This window comes from Puma concolor, chromosome E3 (assembly GCF_028749965.1).
Source record: "Puma concolor isolate L17-30 chromosome E3, mPumCon1.1.hap2, whole genome shotgun sequence".
NCBI lineage: Eukaryota > Metazoa > Chordata > Mammalia > Carnivora > Felidae > Puma > Puma concolor.
In genome coordinates this window covers 23,092,524-23,119,946 of record NC_141682.1, presented here as the reverse complement: position 1 = coordinate 23,119,946, position 27,423 = coordinate 23,092,524, and the positions used below count along the sequence as shown (strand labels likewise).

General features: G+C 42.0%; 1 protein-coding gene across 13 annotated transcripts in view; it reads left to right on the top strand.

Annotated features, from left to right (window-relative positions):
- The window catches only part of TNRC6A (trinucleotide repeat containing adaptor 6A), a 201,274-nt gene that overhangs the window by 74,440 nt on the left and 99,411 nt on the right, over positions 1 to 27,423 (top strand). For 3 of the 13 annotated variants that reach the window (XR_015245648.1, XM_086692689.1, XM_086692681.1), the window contains exons 1-2: positions 25,457 to 25,642; positions 26,061 to 26,108. Coding sequence is in view for 7 of the 13 variants with exons in the window: in XM_086692680.1 (XP_086548806.1) it covers positions 25,638 to 25,642; positions 26,061 to 26,108 (53 nt within the window). In the remaining 6 variants the exon portion in view is untranslated. Of the gene's footprint in view, positions 1 to 25,455; positions 25,643 to 26,060; positions 26,109 to 27,423 lie in introns of those variants that run through there. The other 10 variants (XM_086692688.1, XM_086692684.1, XM_086692679.1 and 7 more) reach the window with 5 other exon arrangements.

The following is a 27,423-nucleotide window of genomic DNA, read 5'->3' as shown; positions in this document are numbered from 1 at the left end:
TGGTATTTATTGGGTGCCTGCTACATGAAAACCAAAAACATTATTCCAGTCTGCTCACAAATATTATTTTATTTAGTTTCCATTTTACAGATATGGGAACCAAAAGCCAGTCATGTAAAGTAAGCCACCCAAGATAGCACAATGGCAATAGATTATGGGTCCAGCCAACAACACTCTGTTTTCCTTTTTTTAAAATGTTTTATTTATTTGTTTGTTTGTTTTGGGAGAGAGAGAGCAAGCACAAGCAGGGGAGGGGCAGAGAGAGAGAGGGAGAGAAAGAATCCCAAGTAGGCTCCATGCTGTCAGAGAGAAGCCCCATCTGGGGCTCGAACCCACCACCATGAGATCATGACCTGAGCTGAAATCAAGAGTCAGACACTCGACCAACTGAGGCACCCAGGTGCCCCTGTTTTCCTTTTCGACGGTATGGTGGTAACTTAGTAGGGTCCAAAGTCATGTTTCTCAGAAGCTAGGAGCAGTGCTATTAGAAAAGAAAAGGAAAGAGAGAATGAATTCACTATGAAGGCTATGTGTGATCAGATGAATGAAATATTTCCAGTGTATTCCATGAGAGGAAGCACGAAGGTTTTTAAAGGGTAAGGATAGTTAAGCCTGCCCTGAAGACCTGGTGAGGCTTTTCGCCACAATTCTGGATTATCTCTGTCTCCATTGCCCACGTATCTCCTCTTTGTGTGTCCACGGTTATCATCTCTGCGAGCTGCCTAGAGTTTGTTAGAGTACAGGAACAGATCCAGAACGTGAAGGTCTTTGGAACTTGGAGCACTGAGTTGACCAGATTTCAGAGAAAGGGCTCCTTGTTTCTTTCTCAAACCAACAGAAAACTATAGTTATGGAAACCCTTTGGGGGCAAAAGACCCAAGGGCAAAAAGCAAAGCAAAGGGTGCTCCGTGGGTGCCCTTTCTTGGGGCCATTTGAACTACTCTCTCACCCACATCTTTTTTTTTTTTTAATTGTAAGTTAGGTTGTTAGCACGTCATTTTAATTTATACGTAATACATGAATCTATCCTCCTTTAAAAAAAAAATTAAAATGTAACAGGTAAGGCTAAAGTCCCCTTTGGTTGCCATCACCAATCCTAGGCTGCTTTCTCCAGCCCCTGTTCAGTTTGGAGTGTATCCTTCCAGATGCTTCTCTAAACAGATTGTTTTTCTGTAGAATCCACATTCTGTTGCTATGTACATTTTTAAAAAAAATTAAACAGCGGGGCGCCTGGGTGGCGCAGTCGGTTGAGCGTCCGACTTCAGCCAGGTCACGATCTCGCGGTCCGTGAGTTCGAGCCCCGCGTCGGGCTCTGGGCTGATGGCTCAGAGCCTGGAGCCTGTTTCCGATTCTGTGTCTCCCTCTCTCTCTGCCCCTCGCCCATTCGTGCTCTGTCTCTCTCTGTCCCAAAAATAAATAAACGTTGAAAAAAAAAATTAAACAGCTAGCAGCCTACTATATATGTAATTCTGAAATTTTCACTATTTAAGAGGTAGCCAACCCATGGGAATGCAAGCTGGTGCAGCCACTCTGGAAAACAGTATGGAGTTTCCTCAAAAAACTAAAAATAGAACTACCCTACAACCCAGCAATTTATCCATGGGATAGTAGGCATTTATCCATGGGATACAGGTGTGCTGTTTCCAAGGGACACATGCACCCCAATGTTTATAGCAGCATGATCGACAATAGCCAAAGTATGGAAAGAGCCCAAATGTCCACTGATGGATGAAGGGATAAAGAAGATGTGGTATATATATATACAATGGAGTATTACTCAGCAATCAAAAAGAATGAAATCTTGCCATTTGCAACTATGTGGATGGAACTGGAGGGTATTATGCTAAGTGAAATTAGTCAGAGAAAGACAAAAATCATATGACTTCACTCATATGAGGACTTTAAGAGACAAAACAGATGAACATAAAGGAAGGGAAACAAAAATAATATAAAAACAGGGAGGGGGACAAAACAGAAGAGACTCTTAAATATGGAGAACAAACTGAGGGTTACTAGAGGGGATGTGGGGGGGGATGGGCTAAATGGGTAAGGGGCACTAAGGAATCTACTCCTGAAATCATTGTTACACTTATTTAATCTCCATGGCAAACTTATGACTCATTTCATGGATGAGTAAACTGAGGCACAGGTAGAGTGAATCATAGAGCTGATAAATGACTCTAGAAAATTCTCTTTCCAGGGTCCATACTCTCTTCCTTGAGATCTCCCCACAGTCTTTGGGGAGAATATCAAGGGAGCTAGAAGGTGGATATGTATTCTTTCACGTTCCTGTTTTTACACCCAGCTAGTGTGGCCTGAGAGGTCTGGGCTAAACAATCATGATCTTGTGTCGCCTTCAAGACTTCCTTCCATCAAGACATTTGTTAAGTGCCTTGCGCGTGCCTTGAACTGGGGACCCAAGGGTGAGCAGGACAGCACTCCTGCCTCCATTGACCTTTGGGAGGACAGACAGACATTCTGGTGTGGTGTGATTAGCTGTGTGGAAGATAAGCAAAGTGGGCAGCACTGTGGGAGCGCAGAAGAGGGACACCTGACCTGGAAGGATTGCAGGAGACAGAAAAGAGCCAGATGCGGCCTGAAGGATGACCAGGCGATATTCAGGCAAAGCTGGGTTGTGTAAAAGGGGCTTCTGAGAAAACAAAACCCTGCGCTGGAGGGTCACTGATGCCACTTCATCAACAGCCAGCTCCAAGGGGTAGATATTATTATTTTTTTTTAATGTTTATTTATTTTAATTTGAGAGAGAGGAGGGAGGAGAGGGGCAGAGAGAGAGAGAATCCCAAGCAAGCTTCTCCCTGTCGGAACAGAGCGTGGTGCAGGGCTTGATCCCATGAGTGTGAGATCATGACCTGAGCTGAAATCAAGAGTTGGATGTGGGCGCCTGGGTGGATGAATCAGTTGAGCATCTGACTTCAGCTCAGGTCATGATCTCATGGTTCATAAGTTTGAGCCCCACGTCGGGCTCTCTGCTGTCAATGCAGAGCCTGCTTCAGATCCTCTGTCTCCCTCTCTCTGCCCCTCCCCTGCTTGTACTCTCTCTCTGAAAAATAAATAAAAACATTAAAAAAAAAAAGTTGGATGCTTAACCATGTAGATATTATTAATTTCCATTTTACAGACATGGAAACTGAGTCTCCAAGAGGCTAAGCAATGTGCCGAATGTTAGTGTTATGTGGAAAATAAGTAGCAGAGACAGGTTTTTAAATCTAGACCTGACACCAAATGCTGTGCTCCTTCCACTACGTGTCCTCCAGCCCCTTCTAGAATCAGGGACCCTATATCCCTTGGTGTCCAGAGACTTTGGCCAGCAGTAACCCCAGTATCTAATAATAACTGGTGTCGAAAGTTGTCCCCGAGGGGCACCTGGATGGCTCAGTCGGTGGATTGTGCGACCCTTGATCTTGGGATTGCAAATTTGAGCCCCTTGTTGAGTGTACAGATTACTTTAAAAAAATTTTTTTTAATGTTTATTTACTTTTGAGAGAGACAGAGACAGAGTGCAAGTGGGTTAGGGGCAGAGAGAGGGAGACACAGAATCCGAAGCAGGTTCCAATCCGTCAGCACAGAGCCCGATGCGGGGCTTGAACTCACAGAGCTGTAAGATCACAACCTGAGCCAAAGTCAGACACTCAGCCGACTGAGCCACCCAGGCGCCCCGAGATTACTTAAAAAAATTTTTTTTAATTAAAAACAAACTGGGGTGCACGTGGGTGGTTCAATCAGATGAGCATCCAACTCTTGATTTGGGCTCAGGTTGTGATCTCAGTTTCATGAGTTCGAGCCCCACATTGGGCTCTATGCTGACATTGCAGAGCCTGCTTGGGATTCTCTCTTTCTCAAATAAATAAATTAAAATTTAAAAATTTTTTTTAATTAAAAAAGGTGTCCTGGAAGTTTCCCTCACACTCTTCCCATTCTCTTGCTGCATTCTTGAACCCTCGTTGGCTGTGGCTCTCCAGGGTGGAGGTGCTTGATTGGCTGTGCTCGGTACCTAGGTTCAAGGTGATCAGTGCTGAGGTTATCCGGATGGCGTTACCCAATGAGATCCTGGCCCTGGGGAGTATCCCTCACTTGTGTTTCCACCCCAATCCCTTTTTTTTTTTTTTTTTTTTTTGAGAGATAGAGAAAGTGTGAGCAGGGGAGAGGGGTGGAGGGAGAGAGAGAGAGAGAAAGAGAGAAAGAGAGAGAGAGAGAATCTCAAGCAGGCTCCATGCTGAGTGCAGAGCCCAATGCAGGGCTTGATTCCACATCTGTGAGATCATGACCTGAGCCAAAATCAAGAGCCAGACACTTAACCAACTAAGCCACCAAGGTGCCCCTCCACCCCTGATCCTTGATCCCACACCCCTTGAGACATTCCCCACTTGTCAACATGTTAACCATCTTTTCTAGCTTCTTTAACAAAGCCCTGGGACCTCCACCCAGAACTGCTTTCTGCTCTTTGGATTTGTCACTGACCCAATGCCAGGAGGCAGCCAAATGGAATCTGGTCATCCCAGGCTGAATTAATGAAGGCATAGGGCCCAGAACCTGGGAGGTGGACTTCGATCAGCCCTCACTGGGGAAGAACATTCAGTTCTGGGAGGAGGGTTGCCAAAGGCAGCCAGTTCACAGGATATCATCCAGAGTGAGAGGCTGAACGCCAGGATGTATGAGTAACATTGAAAGAATTGGGGTTGTCTGGCCCGAAGCAGAGATGACTCAGGAGGAGGAGGCTCCCGGACGAGGCTGCAGGAAACCGGAGGGGAACCCTTCAGGAGCCAGGTCTCCTGCCACTTCAGAATTCCTTCCTCCGCTGGCCGCAGGGCCTCGGGTGCTCCTGAGTGCCTTCCAAACGCCCCAGTCACTGCCCTTACTAAGCTCTCAGTAGCTTTCCCCTCTCCGCAAACCCACCTCCCTGCTCCCCCTCTCTCATGTTTGCAAATGATTGTGACTTCTTTCCCGAGAAAATCGAGGCCAGCCAGAAAAAAACTTCTCTACACCACCAACTAATTAGTATCTGACCTCATCCGTTCCTTCTTCCTTCTGGTCTTCTGGAAAAGAGCTTGGACTCCTTCCAAGGTGATTCTTCCTTCCAGACTCTGGGGGCCGGCCATCAACCTCATGCCCGCTCCTTCATCTCCCATTCTGCTGGTTCTTTCTCCTCCTCCTCCTATACAGAAGCCCAGGCCTTGTACATAAGCTCTATCGAGCCTTCAGGCCGTACCGCAGTCTGACGGTGCTATTGAAGATGCTCCAAGCTGTCAGCACAAAGCCATACAAAAGCATACGAAATGGCCATTTTTCTGCAAACAGCTTTATCGAGATGTAATTCACATACCCTACAATTCACACATTTAAAGTGTACAATTTGTAACTAACGTGACATTATGTGTCACCTATACCGCAGTAAAAAAAATAATAAGGTGTACAATCCAGTGGTTTTTAGTATATTCACAGTCTTGTGCAACTATCGTGATCAGTTTTAGAACATTTTTAGTACCCCAAAAAGAAACCCCAACATCCTTTAATTATTACCTCCCTCTCCCCCAAACCCCCACCCATGCCCTCGGCAACCACTGATTTACTATGTGTCTCTATGGATTTGCCTAGTCTGGGTATTTCATATGCATGGAATCATATAATATGTGATTTTTTTTTTTTCCAGCTTGGCTTCTTTCCCTTAGCGTAATGTTTTCAAGATCCATTGATGTTATAGCATGTATCTGTACATCATCCCTTTTTATGGCCAAATAATATTCCATTGAATGGATATACTACTTTGGTTATGCACATCTGTTAATAGACCTTTGGGTTATTGCTGCTTCCTGACTGTGATGAACAGAACTGCTGAATGCATTTATGCACCAGTTTTTGCATGGATGTGCGTTTTCATTTCTCTTGGGTAGATTCTTAGAAGTGGAGTGGATGGATCCATATGGTAACTATGTTTAACTTTTTGAGGCCCTGCTACACTGTTTTCCAAAGTGGCTGTGCTGTTTGACATTCCTACCAACACTGTGTAAGTGTTCCAACTTCTCCACATTCTTACTGTTCCTTGTGATTATCTGTCGTTGGGTTTTTTGTTTTTTTGTTTTTTGGGTTTTTTTTGTTTGTTTGTTTTTGGTTTTGTTTTGTTTTTTTGTTTTTTTTTTTTTTGTTTTTTTTTGATTACAGTGATCCTAGTGGGATGAGTAATATCTCATTGTGGCTTTGATTTACATTTCCCTGGTGACTAATGATGTTGAGAGTATTTTCATGTGCTATTGGCCATTCGTATATCTTCCTGGCAGACTGTCCATACTGATCCTTTGCATGTTTAGTATTTGGGGCACCTGGGGCACCCGGGGCACCTGGGTGGTTCAGTCGGTTAAGCGTCCAACTTTGGCTCAGGTCATGATCTCACGGTTCGTGGGTTCGAGACCCACATAGGGCTCTTCACTGAGCCTGTTTGGGATTCTCTCTCCCTCTCTCTGCCCCTTCCTCACTTGCACTCTATCTCAAAATAAATAAATAAAAATATTTTAAATATCTGATTTGCCAATGTTTTCTTTAAAATTTTTTTTCTAATGTTTATTTTTGAGAGAGACAGAGTGTGAGCAGGGGCAGAGGAGGGGCAGAGAGAGAGGGAGACAGAGAATCCCAAGCAGACTCCAGGCTCTACACTGTCTGCACAGAGCCCAATGCAGGGCTTGAACTCACGGACCATGAGATCATAACCTGAGCCGAAGCCAGACATTCAACTGACTGGGTTTTCTTAAATTATATGTGTGTCATCTTTTCAATTTCTTGGTAGTATCCTCAGATGCACCAAGGTTTCTAATTTTGATGAAGTCCCATCGATCTATTTAATTAATCTATTTTGTTGTTGTGTTTCTTATGCTTTTGATGTCATAACTTAGAAACCACTGCCATATCCAAGATCATAAAGATATACTCCTATATTTTCCTCTAAGAATTTTATAGTTTTAGCTCTTACATGTAGGTCTTTGATCCATCTTGAGTTAATGGCATGAGATATGGATCAAGCTTTATTCTTTTGCATTTGAATATCCTGTTGTCCCAGAACCAGTTATTTGGTTTCTGTATGTGTGTGTTTTTTTTTAAGATTTTATTTATAAGTAATCTCTACATCCAACATGGGGCTTTGAACTCATAACCCTGAGATCAAGAGTCTGATGCACTTCTGCCTGAGCCAGCCAGGTGCCCCCCAGCGCTAGTTGTTGAAAAGACTACTCTTTTCCTCATTGAACTGTTTTAACATCCTTGTTGAAAATCAGTCGATCATAAGTGTGATCATAAGGTTTACTTCTGTATTTTCAGTTCTATTCCACTGATCTAAATGTCTATCCTTGCATTAGGATCAAACTGTTTAATTACTATGTTTTGTAATAACTCTTAAAATTAAGAAATGTGCGGGGCGCCTGGGTGGCTCAGTCGATTAAGCATCCAACTCTTGATTTTGGCTCAGGTCATGATCTCACAGTCATGAGATAGAGCCCCACAGGTCAAGCTCCACAGTGGAGCCTGCTTAAAACCCTCTCTCTCTCTCTCTCTGCCTCTCCCCCATTTGCTCTCTCAAAATAAATAAACTTAAAAAAATGTTAATAAAATTGAGAAATGTAAGTCTTCCAACTTTGTGCTTTTTCTAGATGCTTTTAGCTATTCTGGCTCCCTTGCATTTCCGTATAAATTTTAGGATTGGCTTGTCAATTTCTATAAAAAAATACAGCTGGGATTCCAATACAGATTGTGTTATATTTTTGGATCAATTTGAAGAATGTTGCCACCCTAACAATGTTGAGTCTTTTGGATGTCCTTCCATTGTTTAAATCTCTAAAAAGAAATAATAAAAAAATAGAAAAAATAAACCTTCTCTAATGTAATTGCTATTTTTGTAAATTCCAAAACAGTTGAATATTCGCAGTGTGGGATGGTTTGACTGACTAGAGAGAGAATAGAAAGTCTGTCAAACTTTTCCACAAAGCCAGCATAATACTGACACGCAAATCAGACACAAATCTAGCAGCACCTTAAAATCGTACAGTGCACCACAACCTGTTAGCTATGAGGGTGGTGGTTTCCTGTGGGGAGGGGCATAGGGTAGAAATGTGGGGAGGATGTGGGGATCTTCTGGGGTGTAGTCGAATGTGTGCCTTAACTTGTGTAGTGGTTCATCCAGCTTTGTGCTTTTTGCTCCCATAAATAAATAAGTTCATTTAAACAAACGGAAAAGCTCAGCCCTACAGTTGTGGTTATTTCAGGAATACAACGCTAATGACTAATACTTATGGGGCATTCACCACGAGCCATATGCTAATCCAAGGCCCTTGTGTATACTTATTCCTTTAAATCCTGCAACACTCCTATGAGCTGGGTGCTGTTGTTGATTGTTTTATTTATTTGATTTTTTAAATAATCTCTATGCCCAACGTGGGGCTTAAACTCACAATCGCAAGATCAACAGTCACACTCTCCACCCACTGAGCCAGCCAGGCGCCCCTTGGTTGATTGCTTTATAAAGGAGGCAACAAAGGCACAGAGAAGCTAAGAAACTTGCCGAGTGGGCAAGTAGAAGAGATAGAACTTACTTCAGCCTGACAACGTGGCCTCTCAAACTCTGTGTCACACAGACTCTTTACTGATATTAGAGGAATCTTTAATACTGGCTACGGGAGAATGACCACATGACCCTTCTTAGAGATTTGAAAGAGTATTCAATAAATTTCAACATCCATTATTGACACGATAACAACGTTTCAGTTTTAAAATGCACCATGTCTAAGGCTGGACACTAGAAGCATTTTCTATGAAAGCCAAGAACGAGCTAAGAGAAATATATGGCTATTACTTAACATTATTCTGGATGTACCAAGATGGAAAAATAAGAAGTTTATGAATTCCAAAGTGGAGAAAAATATGATAATTATTTTCAAGTAATTGAATTGCATATCTAGATAATCCAAGAATACTAATCGAAAGCATCTTGTAAACAATGCATTAAGTCAGAATTAAGTTGGTTATAAAATGAATACCCGCAAATCAACAGCATTTCTATATTGCAGAAAAAACAGCTAGGAAAAAAAGAAAGAAAGAAAATATTGTACTTTAAAAAAGCTCCAACACTGACTATTACTACATCAGCCACAACAAAAAATGCAGGAAAATGAAAGAAGAAACAAATGAAGACATACCCTGTCCACCAATAAGAGGATTTAATGGTGTAAAGATGCATGTTTTCTGTTAACTAAACTTTACATTAATTTTATATCAACAAAAAGTACATGCGGAGGGTTTTTTTTGGAAGTAGACTCACTGAGTCTAAAGTTCAAATGGAAAAATAAACAAGTGAGACTAGCCAGGAAAATTCTGAAAAAGGAAAGTAATAAAAAAGGTTTAACCCCAGTATGTATCGAAGCGTACTCTAAAGCTGCACTTATGGAAAAAGTTTGGTGCTGGTACATGAGAGAAAGGCAGATTAACAAAACAGATTCGAATCTAGAAATCAACCCAAATGCGTTTGAGAAGCTATTACACAGTGAAGCTATAGTTTTTTGAATCAGGGCAGAAAAAATAGAATGATACAGTGAGGTAATTGCCGTTAGGGTGACTGGCTAGCCGTTTGGAAAAATATAAATAAGTTAATGCTGGATGCCTATCTGATTCCGTCTACCAAATAAATTCCAGACGGATAAACAATTGAAATGTAAATGGATGAAACAAGGAAGGAAGAAAACGTGGAAGCTTACGCGCATGCACACATGCAATTTTGATGGATAAAGTCTTTCTAGGCAAGAAATAAAACTTAGAAGCTAACAAGAAGGGGGTGCCTGGGTGGCTCAGTCGGTTGAGCATCCGACTTCAGCTGAGGTCGTGATCTCACAGTTTGTGGGTTCTGCTGACAGCTCAGAGCCTGGAGGCTGCTTCAGATTCTGTGTCTCCCTCTTTCTCTACCCCCACCCCCAACCCCCACTCATGCTCTGTCTCTGTCTCTCAAAAATAAATAGACATTTAAAAAAATTGTTTTTAAGGGGGGGGCGCCCTGGTGACTCGGTTGGGTGTCCAACTTTGGCTCAGGTCATGATCTCATGACTTGTAAGTTCCAGCCCCGCATCAGGCTCTGAGCTGACAGCTCAGAGCCTGGAGTCTGCTTCAGATTCTGTGTCTCCCCCTCTCTCTGCTCCTCCCCCACTTGTGTTCTGTCTCTCTCTCTCTCTCAAAAATAAATAAACATTAAAAATAAATAAATAAATAAATTTTTTTAAAAGAAGTTAAACAGAAAAAGTTGGCTACATAAAATTGAAAATTAGGTGGACAGTATAAAAATAAAAATAGAACAGACTAAGTTAAAAGGTAGGTATCAAGCTAGAAAAGGTATTTTAAAATCCAGACAACAGACAAAAAAGCCAATGTTTTTCATATGTAAAGAGTTCTTATAAATAGACAGGAAAATAGGAATAGCTTTAAAATTGGACAAAGAATATAAAGTATCTCATAAAAAAGAAATTACTTATAAACACATAGAAAGTTTCTTGGGACACCTAGCTGGCTCAGTCGGAAGACCGTGAGACTCTTGATCTTAGGGGGTCATTAGTTCGAGCCCCACGTTGGGTGTAGAGATTACTAAAACTAAATAAACTTAAAAAAAAGAAAAAGAAAAAGAGAAAGAAAGTTTCTCAACCTCACTAGCAACTAAAGAAATATCAATTAAAATGAGATAATAGATTGGCAAAGATACAAGTGTTTCATACCGCCCCAAATGAGAAAGGAAATAGGTGCTCTCATAAATTGCTGGCGAGAATATATATTGGGCACAATCTTTTGAAAGGCAGTTTAGTAATATTTATTACATTCCTAAATGTTCATATCCTTTGACCCAACTAGTTGACTTCCTCGAATTCATGGCACAGAGATCTCAGATATGTCAACAAAGGTGTAAATAGAATAATTTTCTTTGACCATCACAAACTAACAGAAAAGCTGGGAATACAGAAAAAGAACTTTTTTCCTGAACCAACCATGGACACAGTCTGGAAATAGACCCAAATACATGCCTCATCAGTGTGGAATAAGATAGAGTACATTTCCTACAAGGTAGGAAATTCTCCTGCATAACCTCCACACGATGGTTGAAATCAGGAAATTAACATTGATATTCTCTAACCCTGAGACCCCTTTCAAGCCCATAATTATCTTAATAATGTCTTTTCAGCAAAGGGATCCAGAGAAGCCAACATTGTTTTTAGTTGAGCTTTCTCATCCCTTTCAACCCCAAACAGCTCTCCGGTCTTTCCTGGACTGTCATTAACCTTGACACTTGACTGAATTACAAGCCGGTTGGTCTGAAGAATGCCCCACGGTTTAGTTGGTCTGACATTTCCTCACGATTAGGTTTGAGTCATGCACCTTTGAGAGAAGCAGCACAAGAACTTCTCGTTGCGTCCCACCTACCAGGTGCTGCTAGATTTTGAGGTGAGGTCCACTGTTATGACTCTGTCAAGGTGGTGTCTCTGAGGCTTCCCTGTTTTAGAGCTGCTCTTGTCTCTTTTAATTTGTAAGTATTTTGCGGGAGACGTTTTGATATTATGTACATACCCTCTTTCTCGTCAAACGTTTGTGTGTGCGTGGAAACCGCCTTATTGACTCACGTTTTTAAAGTGTGTAATTTGATAAGTTTTGACATATGTACACAGCTGTGAAACCATCACCACAATCAAGATAATAAACCTCCATCGCCCCTGAAAGTTTTCTTCTGCCTTTCTACAATCTTCCCCTCTCATTCTTCCTGCATTTCCCCAACCCTAGGCAAGCACTGATCTACTTTCCACTACTATAGAATAAGTTGCATTTCCTAGAATTTTATTGAAATTGAATGATAGTTTTCTTCTTTTTGGAAGTCTGAGTTCTTTCTATCAGCATAATTATTTTAAAATTCATCTATGTTTTGCACACATCAATAGTTCATTCCTTTGAAGTGCTGAAGAATATCCCATTGTATGGATATACACCAATTTATCCATTGTTCTGTTGGTTGACAATGGAGCTGTTCCTAGTTTTGGGGTTATTACAAATGAAGCTACTATAAACATTCACATACACATCTTTGGACAAATGTCTTCATGTCTCTTGGGTAAGTATCTAGGACTGTAATGGATAGATCATATGGCAGGTGTGTGCTTACCTTTATAAGAAACTACCAAACAGCCTTCCAAAGTGATTGCGTGATTTTATGGTCCAACCAGCAATGTATGGGGGCTACAGATGCTTCATATCTTCACCAGCAACAGTCTTTTTTTTTTTAATGTTTATTCATTTTTGAGAGAGAGAGCGAGCGAGCATGAACGGGGGAGGGGCAGAGAGAGAGAGGGAGACCCAGAATCCGAAGCAGGCTCCAGGCTCTGAGCTGTCAGCAAAGAACCTGACACGGGGCTCGAGCCCATGAACTGTGTGAGACCATGACCTGAGCTGAAGTCGGAAGCTCAACCGACTGAACCACCCAGGAGCCCCTCATTTTGGACACTCTTATAGGTGTGTGGTATTACCTTACCACGGTTTAAATTTGCATTTCCCTAATTAAACTAAAGATGTTGAGCATGTGTACATCTTTTTTTTTTTTTTTGGAGCATGTATATATCTTACTGAGTGAAGTGTCTGTTTAAATTTTTGGCCCATTTAAAAAATAGGTTTTTTTTCTCAGGGCACCTGGGTGGTTCAGTCAGTTAAGCGTCTGACTCTTGATCTTGGGTCAGGTCATGATCTCATGAGTTTGTGAGATCGAGCCCCGCACCCAGCTCTGCGCTGATAACACAGAGCCTGCTTGGGATTCTCTCTCTTCCTCGCTCTCTGCCCCTCCCCCACTCATCCTCTCTCTCAAGATCTCAAAAATAAATAAACATGAAAAAAAATGTTTTTAAGAATTAAAAAAATAAAAATAAATAAAAAATAGGTTGTTTTCTTATGACTGAGTTTTATATCTCCTTTGTACATTCTGGATGCAAATTCTTTATTGGATACGTGATTGGCTGTATACCTATATCAAAACTTACCTTCTAGTCTGTGGCTTGTGTTTTCATTCTCTGAGCAGTGTCTTTTGAAGAGCTAAAGGTCTTAATTTTTATGTGTTATGGACTGTGTTTTTGGTAACTATGACATCATTGCCCAACTCAAGGTCACAAAGATTTCTCCTGTATTTTCTTCCAGAAATTCTACTGTTTTTGCTTTCAGATTTAGACATGAGATCCATTTTGAGTTTATTTTTGTATATGGTGTAGGGTATGAGTGGAGGTACTATTTCCTGCATATGGCTATCCAGCAGAATTGTCTTCATACCCATTGCTGAAGATAGATTGACCAGAGTGTATAGATTTATTTCAGGATTTCCTGCTCTGTTACATTGACCTATTTGTCTCTCTTGATGTCACTTGATTACAGCTGCTTTCCAATAAATCTTGAAGTCAGGTTGTCTACATCCTCCAGCTTGGATCTTTTTCCTTTTTCTTTTAATTTTTATTTATTTACTTATTTAAATTTTGAGTAAAGCTCTCTCCCCAACATGGGGCTTGAACTCATGACCCCGAGATCAAGAGTCACATGCTTTATGGTCAGAGCAGCCACGCGCTCCAGTTTTGGTTTTTTTCAAGATCGTTGTGGCCATTCTACCTCCTCCACAGTTATATATGAAATTGAGAATCAACTTGCCAATTTTTACCAAACCAAGAAAGGCCAAGCCTGCTGGGATTTCATTATCCTTGCATTAATTCTGTAAATCAGTTTGGGAAAAATTGACATTTTACCAGTATTGAGTCTTCTGATCCTTAAACATAATATATCTCCATTTATTTAGGTATTCTTTAATTTCTCTCAGTGATATTTTTGTAGTTCTCTGTGTATAGGTTTTACAGATGTTTTGTCAGACTTATCTCGAGTATTTCATTTTTTATACATTTTTTAATTGTTTATTTATTTTTGAGAGAGAGAGAGAGTGCATGCAAATGGGGCAGGGGAGACACAGAATCCTAAGAAGGCTCCAGGTTCCGAGCTGTCAGCACAGAGCAGGACTCGGAGCTCAAACCCACGAACAGTGAGATCATGACCTGAGCCACAAACGCTTAACTAAGTGAGCCACCCAGGCACCCAGAGTATTTCATTTTTTTTATGCCATTGAAAATGGTTGTGCTTCGGGCACCTGGGTTGTTCAGTCAGTTAAAGGTCCGACTGTGGCTCAGGTAATGATCTCACGGTTCATAGATTCCAGCCCCACATCAGGCTCTGTGCTCACAGCTCGGAGCCTGGAGCCTCCTTTGGATTCTGTGTCTCCCTCTCTCCCTGCCCCTCCCCTGCTTGTGCTCTGTCTCTCACTGTCTCAAAGATAAATAAACATTAAAAAAGAAAGAAAATGGTTGTGCTTTTGGTTCCAATTTCGGACTGATCATTGCTGTTGTATAGAAATGCAACTGATTTTTGGATGTTGCTTTTGTGCTCTACAACCTTGCTAAAGTCACTTATTAAATCTAGTAGCTTCTTTGTAGATGCCATAGAATTTCTGCAGAGATGATCAGGCCATCTGTGAATAAAGACAGTTGTATTTCTTCCTTTTCCCTCTTCTGCATTGGCCAGAAGCTCCAGAAAAATGTAGAATAGAAGAGATTCAAGCAGGCATTTTTGTCTTGTTCCTGATACTAGAGGAAAACTATTCAGTATTTCATCATTAAGTGTGATATTAGTTGCAGAAGTTTTATACATGTCCTTTACCATGCTGAGCAAAGTTCCCTTCTATTCCTCGTTTACTATGAGGCTTTAAAAAACAAAACAAACCAACCAAACAAACCAAAAAAACCCCCCAAAAACAAGAATGGGTATCTGGCTAGCACAGTTGGTAGAGTGTGTGACTCTTGATCTCAGGATTGTGAGTTCAAGCCCCATGTTGGGTGAAGACATTACTTTACAAAAATAAAAATATTAAAAGAAAATAATGGGGGCATAATAATAGCTTAGTCAGTTAAGCATTTGACTTCAGCTCGGATCATGATCTCACGGTTGGTGAGTTCGAGCCCCACGTCAGGCTCTGTGCTGACAGCTGGTAGCCTGGGGCTGCATCAGATCCTTTGTTCCCCTCTCTCTCTTCCCACTCCACAGCTTGTGCGCTCTCTCTCTCTCTCTCTCTCTCTCTCAAAAACAAATGAACATTAAAAAAAAAAGTCTTAAAAAAGCTTTAAAAATTTTAAAAAATGGATATTGGATTTTGTTAAGAGCTTTCTCTGCATCTATTGAGATAATCATATGGTTTTTCTTTTATAGTTTTATAATATGATGAGTTATGTTGATTACATTTGTGGAATAATACCACTTCGCTATGGAGTATTGTTATTTTTATATATGGTTGAGTTTGGCAAAATTTTTAAATTTGTACATTTGTGTTCATTAGAGACATTGGTGTGTAGTTTTCTTGCAATATCTTAGCCTTTGTTACTGGAGTAATGTTGACCTCGGAAGGAATTGGGAAATAGTCTCTCTTCTTTAATTTTCTGGAAGAGTTTGATAGAATTTATATCATTTATTTCTTAAATATTTGGTGAAATAAATGAAGCCATTTGGACCTGGAGTTTTCTTCATGGAACGTTTTTAACCACAAAGTCAAATTTGTAAATAGATATAGGACTATTCAGGTCATCAGTTTCTTCTTGAGTGAGTTTTCTAGTTTGTGTCTTTCAAGGGATTTGTTCCTTTTATCTAAGTTGATGAATTTTTTTGGCATAAACTGGTTCATATTATTTGCTTATTGTCATTTTATTCTCTATAGAATTTGCAGTGATATCACGTCACCTATTTCTTATTATTACTTTGTGTCTTCTTTTTTCTTGACTAAAAGAATTGTATGAATTGTATTTATTTTCTTAAAGAACCAGGGTCCCCCCCCCCATGGATTTTTATCAATTATTTTTCTGTTTTCTGTTTCACTTACTGCCACTCTGATCTTTATTATTTCTTCTCTTTATTTTGATTTTCATTTGCTCTTCTTTGTTCTAGTGTCTTAAGGGAGAAACTAAGTCCATTGATGTGAGACCTTCTTTTCCAATACAAATATTTAGTGTGCTATAAATATCCTCTACTCCGTTAGCTATATTCTACAAACTGTGGTGTGTTATGTTTTCATTTTCATTTATTCATACATTCTAGTTTTCCTTTTGATTTCTCCTTTGACACTCAGGTTATTTAGAAGGGTGTTCTTTTGTTTCCATTTTTTTTTTTTTCTTATCAGGGATTACTGTCTTCCATTACTTGATTTTCAACATCTTGAAAACTGTTGTCTCATAAATTTTGTGTGTATTTTCAGTTGTTTCAGGAGGAAGGGTAAATATAGCTTTGTTTGCTCTGTCTCAGTTGGAAGCAGAAGTCCTTGTTCCTCATCAAACATTGGATAAATGAATGAATGCAATACATTTGTGTCTATACAGATAGTTTCCTATTTTATTGAGTGGATTATAATCCCTTACTGTCATTGTTTATTTTAATGTTAAAATTATCCTAAGTTTGGTCAGTGAATACAAACCTTTTTAAATATGGAAATGCTTGGTGTGGCATTTCTCCACCAAAATGAGTGGACTGACAATGAAGGTGATTAGCTCTCAAGGAAAAGCAGGGTGCTGTTATCACGTGGTCCACTCACACAAAAAATAAGGAAATAACAATTGATTATTATTTTTTGAAAGGTTTTTTTTAATGTTTATTTATTTTTGAGAGAGAGAGAGAGCGAGCAGGGGAAGGGCAAAGAGGGAGGGGGAGAGAGGATCTGAAGCAGGTTCCTGTCCTGACAGCAGACAGCAGGATGCGGGGCTGAAACTCACAAACTGTGAGATCATGACCTGAGCCAAAGTCAGACACTTAGCTGACTGAGCCACCCACGCACCCCTGGAGATTTTATTTTTAAGTAATCTCTACACCCAGCGTGGAGCTCAAACTCACAACCCTGAGATAAAGAGTCATGTGTGTTACCCACTGAGCCAGCCAGGTGCGCCAATAACTGATTATTTTAACAGTGAATGTCTGAGGGACCCAGTAAGGAGCAGAAGCATTCACTTTATTCTCGACACAATAGTGAAGGTACCTGATGGCAAAGGAACGCATTATAGAATGAATGTTATTTGCATCTTTAAGGTAAAGCAAAACCCAGCCAATCAGAAGCCAAGCATATGTCTAGGCAAATCTAGCTCTTGCTGGCAGTCAAGAGGGTAACAAGCAAGTACTTGGGAGAACAATGATGCTCCTTGGCACACATTATGGAACTCCTTGGAAGAAAAACAACATTCATTCTTCATCATTCAACAAGTATTAATTCAATGTTTAATGCCTCGTAGGCAAGGCTGTAGGTACTGGGGAATATAACACTGAACTCAACTGTCGGGTCCCCGCTCTACAGGGCCTTACATGCCAGCAGTGTTGGGATAAAATGAGCTAACTCATGAGCACATGTGAAATTCCAGCCACAAATGCTCAAGGGGGTCTTTCCAGGGAGCTGGGTTTCCACCTGAATAGGAGGGGACAAGAGTCAGTGAAGTCTAAGTTAGCATTGGTACTCGAATCCCATCTACGTTGTTATGAGGTCCAGAGAATCCCAGGGAAGGCTTGTCAAAACATTTGAACTGGGCTTTGAAATAGGAGTTTGTTAGGTGGACATAATAGAAGTGTTCCATTCAGAAGAAATAAGATGTTTAAGTCGTAGAAGCATTGACAAAACGAGAGAGTAGCAACGATTCACTATCACTGGAACACAGAATAAGAATTCTCAGAAGGGCACCTAGGTGGCTCAGTAGGTTAAGCTTGGCTTAACCAACCAACCCGGTCATGATCTCCTGGTTCGTGAGTTTGAGCCCCGTGTCAGGCTCTGTGTTGTCTGCTCAGCGCCTGGAGCCTGCTTCGGATTCTGTGTCTCCCTCTCTCTCTGCCCTTCCCCCATTCACACTCTGTCTCTCTCCATCTCTCAAAAATAAACATCGGGGGGAAAAAAAAGAATTCTCAGAAACTGGGGAAGTTTGGTTGGTAAGAATTCTTGAAGGGCCTTTTATGCTAGGCAAGGAGTTTCAGATAGTATCCTATAGAATAGAGAGAATTTTAAGCAGCAGCAATACCTGACCAGATTTGCTTGTTGAAAGATCATTTTGATGGCACTGTGGATATTTGAATAGAGAAAGGTGAACAATGCATGGAAAAATCATTCCTGGGGCGCCCAGGTGGCTCAGTCCATTAAACATCCAACTCGTGATTTCAACTCAGGTCATGATCTCATGGTTTATGTTTCCAGCCCTGCATCGGGCTCCCAGCTGACAGCACGGAGGCTGCTTGAGATTCTCTGCCTCCCTCTCTCTCTGCCCGTGCCCTGCGCGCGCTCTCTCTCTCTCTCTCTCTCTCTCTAAAAATAAACTTAAAAAAAAAAGAGGTTGCTTTAGAAAAATGATTCCTTCACTTAGTAAATATTACTAAGAGCCGAATATATACTAGGCATTGTGATAGATGCTAAAAATGAGAGCAAGGAAACTGGTCCTTGCTCTCCTGGAATTTACAAAGAATCTGGAGAATCAAATATTGAATAAATAATGGCAAAAATATTCCATCACAAATTTGATAATGCTACAAAGAGGTAGAGACTGCCTTTAGAATATGTAATTGGGACAACTAACAGGTGGTGGTCAGAAAGTCCTTCCTGAGGAAGTTCCACGGGGATTGAGAGCCAGTACATGGTTAGCAACAGGCCGGGTTGAGGAGCTGGGCACCTTTTCAAAAGTGAAAGGAAGGCCCTTGGGTTATCTGGATTTATGAGCAAGGGGAATGACCAGAGATACCATTAAGAAAACACCATTGGAGCGTCTGAGTGGCTCAGTCGGTTAAGCGGCTGACTTCAGCTCAGGTCATGATCTCACAGTTTGCGAGTTCGAGCCCCGCGTCAGGCTCTGTGCTGACAGCTCAGAGCCTGGAGCCAGTTTCAGATTCTGTGTCTCTCTCTCTGCCCCTCCCTTGCTTGTTTTCTCTCTCTCTCTCTCTGTCTCTGTCTCAAAAATAAGCATTAAAAAAAAAGCAGAGGAAGAAGAAGAAGAAGAAGAAGAAGAAGAAGAAGAAGAAGAAGAGGAAGAAGAAGAAGAAGAAGAAGAAGAAGAAGAAGAAGAAGAAGAAGAAGAAGAAGAAGAAGAAGAAGAAACCGTAGACCATGTTAAAGATGTTAGGCATTGAGTCAAGAGCCTTGGAAAGTCTTTGAATGATTTGAAGCTGGAGAATAAGATGATTAAGTTTTCATTTTAAGAGAAGATCGCTAAGGATGCTACATGGAGAATGATCTCAAGAGGCAAGGAGTGAACAAGTGCAGTGCTGCCCAGCACGTGGGGTGGTGGGATCCCTTCCCAGGATTGGAAGTACAACCTGGTGGAACCATTTTAGGAACATTCTAGAGTTTCTCACGTAGTTAAACATACACGTATCCTGTGCTTCAGCAATTGTGTTCCTCGTTATTTATCCAAGAGAAATAAAAACATATGTCTACAGTCCACCAGAAAAGACATGCACAAGAATGTTCTTAGCAGCTTTATTCATAATAACCCCAGGCTGGAAATAACCCAAACGTCAATCAACAGAAGATGGTGAACAAGCTGTGCATCCATTCAATGGAATACTTTTCAGTAACAAAAATTCACTTCTGATGCTTGCAACAACATCAATGACTCTCACAGACATTGAGCAAGAGAAGCCAGGCACAAAGGAGATATATATATATATATATATATATATATATATATATATATATATGGTGTATGACTCCATTTATATAAGGTTCTAGAACAGACAATCCTAATTTATGGGGATGTAAGTCAGAAATGTAGCAGCTTCCTGGTGTCAGGTGTGTGTGTGTTGAGGGGGAGCAGATGAGTGACTGAGAAGGGGCACAAGGGAATATTCTGGGGTGTTTGATGTCTTCTACATGTTGACTGTGGTAGTGGTTACACGAGTGTATTTATTTGTCAAACTCATTGCATTTTGCACTTCACATGGTGCGTTTGTTTTATTTAAACAATACCACAAGCAAAAAATAAAAGAGGGAGGAAGGGAAGAATTTGTGGAGTTTTAGGGGGTGTGCTGGAGATGGCGGTGGAGAAACAGAGGAAGGGACGAATAAGAAAGACGTTTGGAGACCAAATAACCTACTGATGCATTGGATTGGGGGGGGGAGGGAAAAGTCAAGACGGATTCTTGGGTTTCTGGCTGGGCAGGTTCAGTGAGCTGAACAGTAACAGTTACTACTGACCTGAGGAAAACTGTCCCCTTGGAGACATGTTTGTGTGCGGTGGGGGAAGGAGGCAGAGGAGGACGTGAGTCTGAGACTCATCAGTCTAATGTACTTGGCCCCATTATAGGACCTTTACCCCATTTTCCTCCTCCCGGGCTGGAGTATCAAACCTCCTCAGGCCTCATTCTGTCCACGATCTTCTCACTCTGTAGCAAGGGTTCTCAAGAAATGGTTCTCCACCCCCGTTCCTCAGTGGATGGGAGATCCAGTGGCTAGGAGCCGTGGGTGCTGGCTGGTCCCACAAAGTGGAAAATTCCCTCTCTCGCTCGGCAGGCACTCACACAAGTGAACGGCATGTTTCCAATCACCAGAGGACCCAATGCCTTACTTTTTTCAGTTTTAATGTACCCGAAAAGTTCTGGGAATGCAATTACCACGTCAGTTGAAGGAGAATTATTGTCTGGTCGTTCGGAACTTGACTGAGAGTTGTGCTGTATTCCGGATAAAAATTTGTCTCCAACATCACTACCGTTCTCGGTGTGTGCGTCATCGGTGGGACACTGCTGGGTCAGCCTGCATTTGTCATGGGGATTCGTCCTGCAGTGGCCAGCTTCCGCCTACTTTCCTGAGGTTTCCAGTGGACACTATTCCCAAGCCCTTACCCAGGGAAAAATAGTTTATTTTATGATGCGTACCTTTCTCTTATTTTTCCTTTGAATCAGTCATTGCATACCTCTTTTGAAATGATGTGCTAGGCAGGTTATATTATCTATGGTTATCATTTGGGGAGAGTAAAGGGTGGTGTTACAAAATATTTGTTAGCAAAAGGGCCTGTAGAGTCTAAAATGGTTGAGATAAACGAGACTACAATGTAGCGGTCAGCGACCTGGGCTCAGGAGCCAAAGTGCTTGGTTTTACTACTACAATTATTGTGACTTTGGACAAGTTAATGATCCTCATCTGTAAAATGGGGAGCACTTTCCTACCTCGTGGGGGTGTGTGAGGAAAACCATGAGTGTTTAGTTAATATTTGTCAAGCACTTAGACCAATGCATGACTGGCACGTATTAAGCACCAAATAAATTTTAAATAAAATAAATACACTCTCTCTGGGAAATCTTCATGTTCATGCCTTTAAATTCCATCTATACATTATTGTGGAAAATTTTCTAAATTTAAAAACGTCTTGGGGCCCCTGGGTGGCTCAGTCAGTTAAGGGTCGCGTTGATGTTGGAACTCACGTTGTGTTTGTAAGTTTGAGCCCAATGTCGGGCTCTGGGCTGACAGCTCAGAGCCTGAAACCTGCTTCAGATTCTGTGTCTCCCTCTCTCTCCACCCTTCCCCTGCTCACGCTCTGTCTCTGTCTCAAAAACAAATAATGACTGTCCCATAAATAAATAAAAACGTTGAAAAAAAATTAAAAAAAAAAAAAAAAAAAAAGGGGCGCCTGGGTGGCGCAGTCGGTTAAGCGTCCGACTTCAGCCAGGTCACGATCTCACGGTCCGTGAGTTCGAGCCCCGCGTCAGGCTCTGGGCTGATGGCTCAGAGCCTGGAGCCTGTTTCCGATTCTGTGTCTCCCTCTCTCTCTGCCCCTCCCCCGTTCATGCTCTGTTTCTGTCTGTCCCATAAATAAATAAAAACGTTGAAAAAAAATTAAAAAAAAAAAATAATGAAAACACTAAAAAAATTTTTTTAAATGTTTTGAGTCAGCTTTGCCTAAAAAATACATATATAGATATATCAGGATGACATTTGGTTAAAAAAAAAAAAAAGCCTTGGGAGGAAAAAAAAAATCATTTTCTTTCAAGTACGTAGTTTCCCAAGTCAGGCTAGTCATTCACTCTTCCCAGTGAGAAGAAGAAAGGGTTGAAGAACATATATGTTCTGGTAACCTCAGAAACCAAAGAAACAAGAACCCAAGGAAGAAAGACAAATGAAGAAAAGGTCTTATTTAAATTTAAATTCAGGAGCACCTGGCTGTTTCAGTTGGTAGAGCATGCAACCCTTAATCTCAGGGTGGTGAGTTCGAGCCCCACATTGGGGGTAGAGATTACTTAAACATAAAATCTTAAGAAAGTTTTTATTTTTTTTTAATTTAATTTTTTTTTTTTTAACGTTTATTTATTTTTGGGACAGAGAGAGACAGAGCATGAGCGGGGGAGGGGCAGACAGAGAGGGAGACACACAGAATCGAAGCAGGCTCCAGGCTCTGAGCCATCAGCCCAGAGCCTGACGCGGGGCTCGAACTCACGGAGCGCGAGATCGTGACCTGGCTGAAGTCGGACGCTTAACCTACTGCGCCACCCAGGCGCCCCGAAAGTTTTTAAATTGGTACAGATTCTGTTTCATATTATGCTCAGCAAGAAGAAGCGAGAAGTTTCTTGACACAGTTACGTGTTTTTCCCAAGCTTTTTCATTAAAAAAAAGTTATTGTTGGAAAGGTGTTTCATGTTCTGTACAAATTCTCAAACTGTAAACTTCAACAATGCGCCACACAAAATATTCTAATATTCATTTAATTAGAAAGTATGCTTGTTGTAGGAATGGCATTTGCTTACTTAAGTGAGCAGTGGTTATGAAACCCATTACTGCATACCAGACCTCGTTTCTGGTTTTGTTCTGAATTGATTATGCAAAGTAAAATAAAAATGGCGGCTCCAGTGGATTTAAAGGCAAATGTAATACAGAGCCTATTTTCATCCACAACAAGGACTCGCAAATATAAACCTCCAGCCTGAGACCTTTCCTCTGCTGTTCCCTGGGTCCTGGTTTGCCTCTCCTCAGCTTTCAGCTCTCTGGTGAAGCTTCACATTTTCAAAGAAACCTTCTTTGACCACATAATCTACGTTACGTTCCTTCGTTTTACACTTTCTTGGAACACCTTCGTTTCCTTCTGTGTGTTTGTCATCGTTTGTAATTATATACTTTATAGTTTGCTTAAAAAAAAAAAAAAAAGAAATCTGTCCCATTAGACTTCATCCACCAAAGCAGTTCCTCACAAATGGCAGGGAACCAGGCCCTAACACGGTATCTAGCACACAGTAGGTGCTCAATAAATATTTGTTGCATGGGTGATCTGTCGTTTTGGCATTCTGGTGTATACAGGTGAGATATGGGCTAAATACATGAATTTGAAAGTCTGCATTTGAACAGTATTTAAGTATAAGAGAGTCAATGAGATCGCCCATCCCAAGGAGAAAGTGGAGAGAGAAAGAGACAGAGAGAGAGGGAGAAAGAGTGAGAGAGAAGGAGGTTTGGAACAGAGCCTTGGGGATCCCGACATTTATTTGGTATAAAGCAGGAGATGCTGGCAGAGGGTACAAAAAAAGGAATTAAATTTGGGAGAATGGGTTGCCAAGACAGCCGGTAGAAGAGACTCAGTAGGAGTGGCCAGTTGTGGAAATACAGCTGAGACCTAAGTCAAGACGAGGCGAGAAATGTCACATTGAGTTTGGCAGTTTCAAGGTCAATTGTGACATGCATAAGAGCAATTTGGGGGAGGACTAGAAAGGATTTTTTAAAAAAAATCAGCTGTGTAAATGTCAATACTGTTGTCTTCATTGCGTTATGCTGTGATGGAAAATTATTCATAAACCTGGTATGAAAACATACTGTGCTATAAATACATGTTCATATTTTTTAACTCCTAAAGAAATGATGTAATATAATTTTTTAACATTTTAGGTAGAAAGGACCGTAAAAGAAAACCAAACCAAATATGCGTTTGTATGGACTTAATGGCAGGGGGAAAAAATCACTTAGGGTTTATTTGATGGCCTCTACTTTTACATTCTGTAAACCTGATTTTTAAAATTGTGTGTGTGTTTAACATGCTCGTTGTATAAAATGAAACAAAAATGAAACAAAACAAAAAAGCCGTATACGTTAAAAGAAGAAATTTAAAATCCTCATAATATCATCAGCTAACGTTTTGGCGCTCATGTTTTAGGACTTTTTGTGCATGCATGCATTCATTCATTAAGTTATTACACATCTGCCTCAGAGAGGAGAGGAACTGGGCAGGCAGTCAAGGGAGGTTTGGTTTCTTTTTAATGGGAGAGATTGGGGCATGTTTTAAAGGCAGTGCAAAGAAAGACCTAGTTTAGAAAGAGGGAAACGGGATGATCCTTAGAGTGAGGTTTCTGCGAAGGAGTGGATTTTAAGCACAGAGAGGAGGAATCGTTTTTGATTAGGGGGAAGAAAAGCGTTTTGAGGGGATGGAAAGAATATACACATACACACACGAACACATACATGTATTTTATTGCATCTACGTGTAGGTACTTGGCTGTATCTACCTGTAGGTAAGCAGCAATCTCCCATCTACACTTGGGTATATATTTTTACTTTACTGCACGAATGGAGCGTATTCTATTTACATGCTTCCTGCGGTGTGAGTGAGTTTGGAACCCGCTTCTTCACTTATTCTATTGTAACCACTTTCCCCTCGCCGTCGTCCTTCCTCCCCATCATTTTTGCAGTAGCTCAGTTTTTAAAGCCACCTTAGAGTGTTGGACATTTTGGCCGTTCACGGTTTTTCACCATCGTCCATGCCGGCACTTAACATCTTGACGGTGAAAATATTTGTAGATATCCAGGATTATTTTCGGAACAGAAATCCGTGCCCGTGGAATTGCTGAGTCAAACGGTCTGCAAAACTCGGTGGATAAAAATCGCTTTTAAACCTCCTAGCCCACCTCAGGTATGCATTCTTCACCTGAGGAGGAAGCAGAGGAGCACAGAGGTTAAATAACTGGCCCAAGGTCAAAAATAATTACAAGTGGCGGATTTCAAAAGCCGCGCGGGGTCATCTTGCTGCGGCAGGGGTAGAATTTGCGATTAGGCTTTTTTTTTTTTTTTTTTTTTTTTTGGTGTGTTTCGGTGGGGGAGGGGCCGGGCAGCAGGGAAGGAAACTTGTGTCGCAGCAAAGAAGGAGGAGGAGGAGGGGCGGGACTCCGGTCGGATCGCAGCCGGCAGCGGCGAAAGAGGCTGGGCCCGGGGCTCGGCGGGCTCCCCAGCCTCTGTGCGGGGCGCCTAGGAGGCAGTGAACTCCCTCAGGGAGGTCCGGGCCGCCGGCCGCGAGCCGCGCCCGGGCGGTTGCCAAGGGCCCGTCCCGTCAGCGGGGTTAGTTGCTAGGACCTCCATCTTGAGGCCGGCGGCCGCGGCGCCCCCGGAAGGGGTTGCCGAGCGGGGCATTCACTTCCGGTCTGGGGCCTGCGGCGGCGGCGGTGGCGGCGGCGGCGGCAGCGGGTCGGTGTAGAAAATGGCGCTGGTGCAGCGGCTCGGGCCTCTCCCCGCGGCGCTGCGGAGGGCTTGAGGCTCGCGAGCCTCACTCGCCGCGCCCCACTTGCTCGTGCACTTTACACACATGAGGTGAGCAGGGCGGGGGCCTCCCTTCGGGCGGGAGGAGCCTGGGGCGCTGCCGCAGGGCCCGCGACCGCGGGCGGCGGCGGCGGCGGGCGTCCCCGAGACCTCGGGCCTCGACGGGGAGGGGGGGGCCGCGAGGGCGCCGCTGCGGAGGCCGGGCGGGAGGCCCGAGGGGCCGCGCCACGCAGCTGGGGCCGGGCCGGGGGCTGCGGCTCGCCCGCGTAGCCAGCCCGCAGTCCGGGCTGCAGCCCCGCAGCTTTGTGAGCACCCCCGGGCTCCCCTCCCCTCCCCCATCCGCCCCGGCGCGAGCCTCTGCCGCAGCAGCTCCGTTTTCACGCGCATCTCTCTCTCCCTCTCTCTCTCCCTCTCTCTCCCCCTCTCTCTCCCCCTCTCTCCCCCCTCCCCCTTTTCTTTTCTCTTGCAGAGAATTGGAAGCTAAAGCTACCAAAGACGTAGAAAGGAATCTTAGCAGGTAAGATGGGCGAGCTTCCGTCTGTCGCCCCATTAATCGTGTATTTGCACTCTGGTTCGCCCTTTCTGGGTTTAGAAGTTCCCCCGTGTCATTTTCTTTCGCACGCAGGGAATAGGCAGACGGGAGAAGAGGCCGGAGGGAATACTGGATGGAGGGATTGCGGGGAGATGCGTAATTACGCGTGTGTTCTTTTCTTTGGGAGAGAAAAAAAAAAAACAGCGAAAAGCAATTCTTGTAAACTTAGTTAAAGCATTCTCACCCTTTTAGAATTTAATTAGGGGACTTGTGCATTAATTACTATTGTAAATGGTTGCAGGCATTGTGTGACTCATGATTGAGGCGGCCCTTATGGCGGGCTGTCAAACTGTTTTGGCTTCCCCGTTATTACTTTGTAACTCAAATTGTTGCCTTTATAAGAAGATAGTATGTTCGCATTTTTTTTTTTTTTCCTCCAACACATTGTAGTCAGGCGGATTCTGTTGCACTGGAAACAGTTTTGCCCTTGAACTTGAACAAGCATAAATTGCGTTTTGTTTTCTTTTGAGACTAGGTTTGTGTCTGTGTTCGGTATGTGCTCTTTTTATCAGCTGGTGGAATAATTAAAAATTTGTCCCCAATGCGTGGTTATCATTTCTATTGGGCCTGAGTGCTGTTGCACTGGTAACTTAAATCATCACCACAAAGGGATTTTTTGTTTTTTTAAACGTTGCCTTTATGGAAATGTTTAGCTTTATTGAGCCATAATCGCTTAAAGCATCAGAGCATTGCACTGTATTTAACTCCTTTTCACATCCATTTCCTCAGTCTTTTTTTTTTTTTTTTTTTTTTTGCCATTTTCTTTTGAATCCTATTGAGAGACTCAGAGAAACTTCTAGATTAACCTTATCAGTGAGCAGCTTTCTTTTTCACTTGGCCAGAGTAAAGTAAAATTTCTCCTGTCTCAGGTCTTAATGGAGTTTGTCCTTGACGGCTGTAAGTTTTAGGTTTACGTTATGGTGAGGTTAATAACACAATTGAAATCATGTGAATATTTTTCACCACATAAACTCATTCCAAATTGCTGGTCTTTTGAGTTTTATAGATAATTAGTCTGTTAAGGTGATCATTAAAAAATCTTTTCAGTTGGTGAGGGTGGGCATCATTGGCTTACCAAATAAGAGATCTTCTGTTAAAATTATGGAGACTGGTTAAAGGAAATTAAGCCTGACAACTCTGACTAAATATCTGTCCTTCGGACATTTAATAAGTTTTGTTGTCAAAACCTTTAAAAAAAATGTCGAGATATGAAACCATGAAAGAGAACAGGTTGAATTTT